The sequence below is a fragment of the Frankliniella occidentalis genome, unplaced genomic scaffold (genome assembly GCF_000697945.3).
Source record: "Frankliniella occidentalis isolate FOCC.00 unplaced genomic scaffold, Focc_3.1 Scaffold328, whole genome shotgun sequence".
In the NCBI taxonomy this organism is placed as follows: domain Eukaryota; kingdom Metazoa; phylum Arthropoda; class Insecta; order Thysanoptera; family Thripidae; genus Frankliniella; species Frankliniella occidentalis.
Window position 1 is genome coordinate 54,771 of NW_026267451.1, and position 5,532 is coordinate 60,302.

General features: G+C 44.5%; 1 protein-coding gene across 1 annotated transcript in view; it reads right to left on the reverse strand.

The window, feature by feature from the left end:
- LOC113214596 (uncharacterized) overlaps positions 1-5,532 on the reverse strand; it is a gene marked incomplete in the record, with an annotated part of 36,787 nt that overhangs the window by 11,158 nt on the left and 20,097 nt on the right. The window contains 1 exon segment of the mRNA XM_052274040.1: positions 4,269-4,403. Within this exon segment, the coding sequence (XP_052130000.1) occupies positions 4,269-4,403 (135 nt within the window).

A 5,532-nucleotide genomic window follows, 5' to 3' on the forward strand; every position in this document is an offset into this window, starting at 1 on the left:
CGAAGCCTATTACTCCAGTGATGATCAAAAAGTTTCGCGTCTGTCTGTTTGTTTGTTTGTCTGTCTGTTCGCACGATAACTCGAGAACGGTTTGAGGTAGAAGGCTCAAATTTTTATTGTAATTTTGTTTCATAAAAAGGAAGAACTGTATTGTTTTTGAGCCCTCTGGCTCAAAAACTGACGTGTCAAAAAAATCAAAAACAAAGAGCCCAAAACATTTCATTAAAAAAATATTTTTTTAAACATCTTTTTAGAAGGAACTTGTCAAAGTAGAACCCTTCGGGCCAAAATTTTGTATGATTGGCTCTATCTCTAACCGTTTGGGCGCCAGAGGGAGTTTTTCACACGAAAATCACCCCAAAAGACTTCAATGTTTTTACTTAGATATTTTATGGTCTCCGGTGGGGTAACACGTCAAAGTAAAACCCCGAGGCACAAAATTTGTGACTTTTGGGGCTGAAGGCCTATTTACGACCGTGCCTTTTGCCGGACTCCGGTGTCAGTGCCGCAGGCCTAGGTAGATGGATGCCAGGCGCGTCGCAGCGTAACAGTGTTTCGTGAGATATCGCGAAGCCTGTTACGCGAGACGTGGTCTGGCGTACACCTACCTAGTTTTACAGTCAGACTGTTTTTAGCCCACCCCTCTGCTTTGAAATACAAACGACCTCGTGTCTGTCTGTCTGTGTGTCTGTTTGTGTGTCTGTCTGTCTGTTCCACAAAAAGGAGATGTGCTAGTGACTTCAAATTTTCAGGGGATCTCAAGGTTCACTCCCAAAAAAAAAAAGAACGCCTACGGCAAATCCTGCCAACCATCCCTAAGGGGCTGAAAGCGGATATCGAAGAAAACAGGAAAGGCCAAAAAAGTTAGAAAGATTGTTACTTTTATGATCTTCAAAGTTGGCTGAGCGATTAGCGAAGCCTATTACTCCAGTGATGATCAAAAAGTTTTGCGTCTGTCTGTCTGTCTGTCTGTTCGCACGATAACTAGATAACGGTTTGAGCTAGGAGACTCTTATTTTCATCGTAGCTTCGTATCATAAAAAGGAAGAACTGTATTGATTTTGAGCCCTCTGGCTCAAAAATTAACGTGTCAAAAAATCATTAACAAAAAACCTAAAACATTTCTTTAAGAAAATATTTTTTCCACATCTTTCTTAGAGGTAACTCGTCACAGTAGAACTCTTAGGGCGAAAATTTTGAACGTTTGGCTCTTTAACCGTTTGGGCGCCAGAGGGCGTTTTTCGCACGGAAATGACCCCGAAACATTTTGATGTTAACTCTCAGATATTTTATGGTGTCCGGTGGAGTAACTAATCAAACTGCCACCTCGAGGAACATGATAAGTGACTTTTGGGGCCGAAGGCCTATTTACGACTGTGCCCTTTGCCCGACTCGGGTGCTCGGTCGGTCAGAGGAGGCCTTTTTGCTATGCTCTGCCGTTAAGGCGCTGGAGAGTCTTTTTTGACGAAAATAAGCTTCAAATTGCTGTAGTGAACAAAAAGTTGTAAAAGAAGGCCCAAAACCACAAAAGAGGAAAGAAACTCCGTCCCCCCCATCCCAAAAACCGTTTTCTAAGCAGAAGGGTTGGTAGTAGCGGCGCCCCAGGCCCGACCGTCATCGCCGGCAGGCCAAGTAGGCCCGGCCCCTGCCGAACGGAGTTGTTTGGCGGAAGGGCGTGCCTGTTTGTTCCAACAAAAATACGGTGAAAATGACCATTTTGCACTTAAAGACGTACAAAGAGGCGTCCAATCGTAAAATGTCAAAGAAAGTACCCCCCAAAACGACACATTCTGAATCAGGAACTACCCTCTTATTTGCCGTATTTTTCACTGTTTCGACCCTAGAGGTGGATGCATTGAACACAATGGGAAAAAGTCACGTTTTAAGACTGTTTGACAAACAATAAAATCTAAAAACTGCGCTGGTTCATTTTTTTAGGGCCCCCCAAGGGGGCCTTTCTGCTCGCGTGCGAGGAAATTCTATTTTTCTTTCCCTCATTCATTAAGGTACCGCGACTTCTGTTGTACAGATTCTTATAAAATTTTATCGAAAAATCAATCCAAAAATTAGATTTCATTTGACTATAGCCTCATTACAATCCTTCTGGCCAATTTTGAGAAAATTAAAGTTAAACATCGAAATTATCACGAAAATTGGCAAAATCCTGCCAAGCCAACAATGGTTCGCACTTCTAGCATTCTTTCTGTTGATCCCTGCGGCTTACATTTTCACTTAACAGTAAAACGTATAAGACAAAAATTCAAGACCGAACATTAATCTTCCGAACGATATGTTCAAAATTTTCGTGCGACGTTCCAGACGAGAACGACAGCAAGCTGAACAATATGCGACATTTACGCTTATTCTTCGTGTCTTGTTTTTAATTTCTAATGCAGTTAGTGTTAATTAAAACATGGTAACGTAAGCGAGCCGATTGTGCACCGTTCCTTAAACTACCGAATAAGCTTTTAATCAATGCCATAAGATACTCCAATCACAACTTCTACCGATTTAAAATCAAAGCTGCACAGTTTGTTTAGAAATGGGCGTGGCTACGACAATCCTGGGTAGAAAGGAGGCGTGGCTTCTAACAATGGTACCAACCTTTGCAAACGAACTCGCTTCATGTTTTTGGATAAATTGAGTGATGTACTCTCCTCACTTTTATGTTCAACCCACGTCTAATAACTCCTTCTTTAGCGATTTCGCGTGCACTTCAGAGGTGGTTAAATGACATGTGTTTGAATAATTGTAACTATGAGTAAAAGTTGCCATTGCCGGGGAATGCCCACTAAGTAGTTTCTATAAGGCGCTTGCCTCGCTGTTGGTTTTGTTATTGTGGTGACTTCAGAACGAAGAGCCACAACACTAACCATCAAGTTTTGACGACTTCCCTGTCTTCTAATTTTCAACGCTGAATCTATTGAAGTGATTAGTTAAATGATTATTTCTTCGTGTGCATACGATTGTTCGTTAAAACTTCAGGGGCCGATTAACGCGTTAGCGTTAGAATTTTTGTAGTTTTCTTCAGCAAAGCAGAAGGGTGGGGTGTCGTCACGGTGTTGCCCCGTTACAGTCCTTTGTCATGTGAAAAGAGCAAATCTTTAGGACCGCAGGCCCCCCGCCGAAAGTTAGTTTACCCAAATATGCAAAGTGATTTACCGGTCAAATGATTTATTCGGTTATGTTCTTTAGTAAATCGCGAGACTGAAATGGTCGGGCCGCTAGCCCGACCATCGCCGCCGGCAGGCCAAGTAGGCCCTGCCCCTACCGAACGGAGTTGCCGGCGCAGCGAAGTGGGGCTGGCAACTGCGTTTGGCGGAAGGGCAGGCCTGCTTGTTTAACAGTGTAGAGAGCGTAGCGGAACTAAGAAGAACAAAGGCGGATACAGAGCGGTGGTGGGAGCGGGGGAAAGCAGCGGCCCAACAACGCGACGACTGGCGCTCCATCATCTTCGGGGTAGAAGTGCTCCTGGACCCGTAGAAGACAGTGCGGCAGGAGGCGAAACGGCGTAAGGCGGCACGAGAGGCGGCGAGAGTACCAGCAGCGCAGCCCCCCGACCCGGATGTCCCAGAGTAACGGTAGGACCTACGACAATGGCGCTGGCGGCGCTCGGAAGTTAACCACGGGATCCTCGGTATCCCCGTTTAGCGCGAACGCCTCAAGGTTCGGGAAAGGCTCCCCTACCACCCGCCGCTCCTCCACTCGCCCACCCTCTCCACCGCTCTGTATCCGCTTATGTTCTTCTTGGTCCGCTCGGCGCTCTAAAGAAGTACCTTACTAAGAAAAAAAAATGTAACATACTTTTGTCTGTTCTGGAACATTATATTTAAAGTTCCATACCCCGTAAAAGTCTCCGTTATTGGTCGATATTATGGTAAGTACGAGGGGCAACATAACTAAACGAGCGCTCTAGCTGGGAGCGTATGAGCACTTCTGTGTAGAGTGAAGGGTAGGACCCGTACATGTAAGCGGTTCTGTTTAAAGCCCGAGGTGATGAGCGAATACGTTGAGCGCATATTGATAGCAGGTACCAATAGATTTAGTTCCCCTACTATGTGGTTATTCGATGTGCACGATGTGTTCTATTGCAGTAACACGGTTGCATGGTTGCAAATTTCCTCCCCGACCTAGCGACTGCCACGGCCGACGGGTCAAAAAGGGGGAATAGAAGAACATTAACCTCTTTCAATCGTATAAAAGGTGCTCCACCGTTCGAAACGTTCGAACGGCTGCATAAGCCTACCTTAAACATTGTTCAAACTCACCATCGGTTCGATGTTGTGCTTCTTCAGCTCATCCAGTAGACTGTGATAGTGGTCTATACCCTTCTGATTCTTTGTCTCATTAGTGCGGGTTGGAAAAATCCGCGTCCAGGATATAGAAAACCGGAAAACGTTGAGCTACAAGGCAATAACTATCATAAGTATCATTGCAGCCGGCAAACTGAAAAAACTAGAAAAGGTCATATAAATTAATTTTAAATTCTCCGCTTTAAATTCTTTGCCGAGCGTGGCTGAGTACACGTTGAAAAGTGTTTTTTGATCCAACTAGTTCTTTGGTTGCTAGGATGTGATAGTATGGCATTTCGCCACCCTGATGTAGGTAGGCCCAATCTTATACGTTATTTTTTAAATTGTTCAATCACCCTTTTTAGGGCGTTGCCTATATTTTTCCGCAATGTTTGCCCAATGCGGCCTTTGTTTTTCACAACCTGCTCTAGGGGTGAACACCTGTGAACACCTACGATCTCAACTCGAACAGTGACATGTTCATCGATCCTTACACATTTGTTAAATACTGCTCGATTAGGACGCAATTTTAGTGAAATTTTAATGTTTCTCAAGTTGTGGTGACGCCCCTCACCGACATCCAAAATCAATGCTGCCCTTCAAGATAATGAAACCATGTGACAATTTTTTGGCACCTTTCAACGTGAAAAACAAGTGCTTGTGACCGAAAAAGTCTAAAAAACTCGCTCGCTACTGTTTTTCGGTAGAATGTATTTAGTAGCTACAACTTGATCTATAATTACATCGCTCTATATTGCTTCACCGGTCGACGAGGGGTCCGCAACTAGGTTCGAGCGCGTACACTGGCCGCCCGGAAAACTGGGAAGACCGGAAAGACCACCAGGAAGACTAAAGAAAACCGAAGAAGACCAATAAAATCGTAGGCCACAAATGTGACGGAAAACCGAAAAGTATATGGGAAGACCGGAAAAACTTTAGGAAAGACCTAGAAATTGCAAGGGAGACCAGAAAATGTAAGGGAAGACCGATGAAAATGCGAGAAAACTGCAGAAGACTGGAGGAAGTCTTTAGAAAATCTCAGAAACCAAGATATTGGGAAATCAAGAAAAAGTTGGGAAGACCGGGAAAACCTTAGGAAAACCTAGGAAAACTAGGAAGCTCACCGCATGTGTACACCGGCAGACCGTACTTGCGGACGCCTCGCCGGTCGACCCTTATAACATGCCCCGTAAGACGCATAGGCTTATGGTCTTTTTCGCTTTTTGGACCAGTTATATCT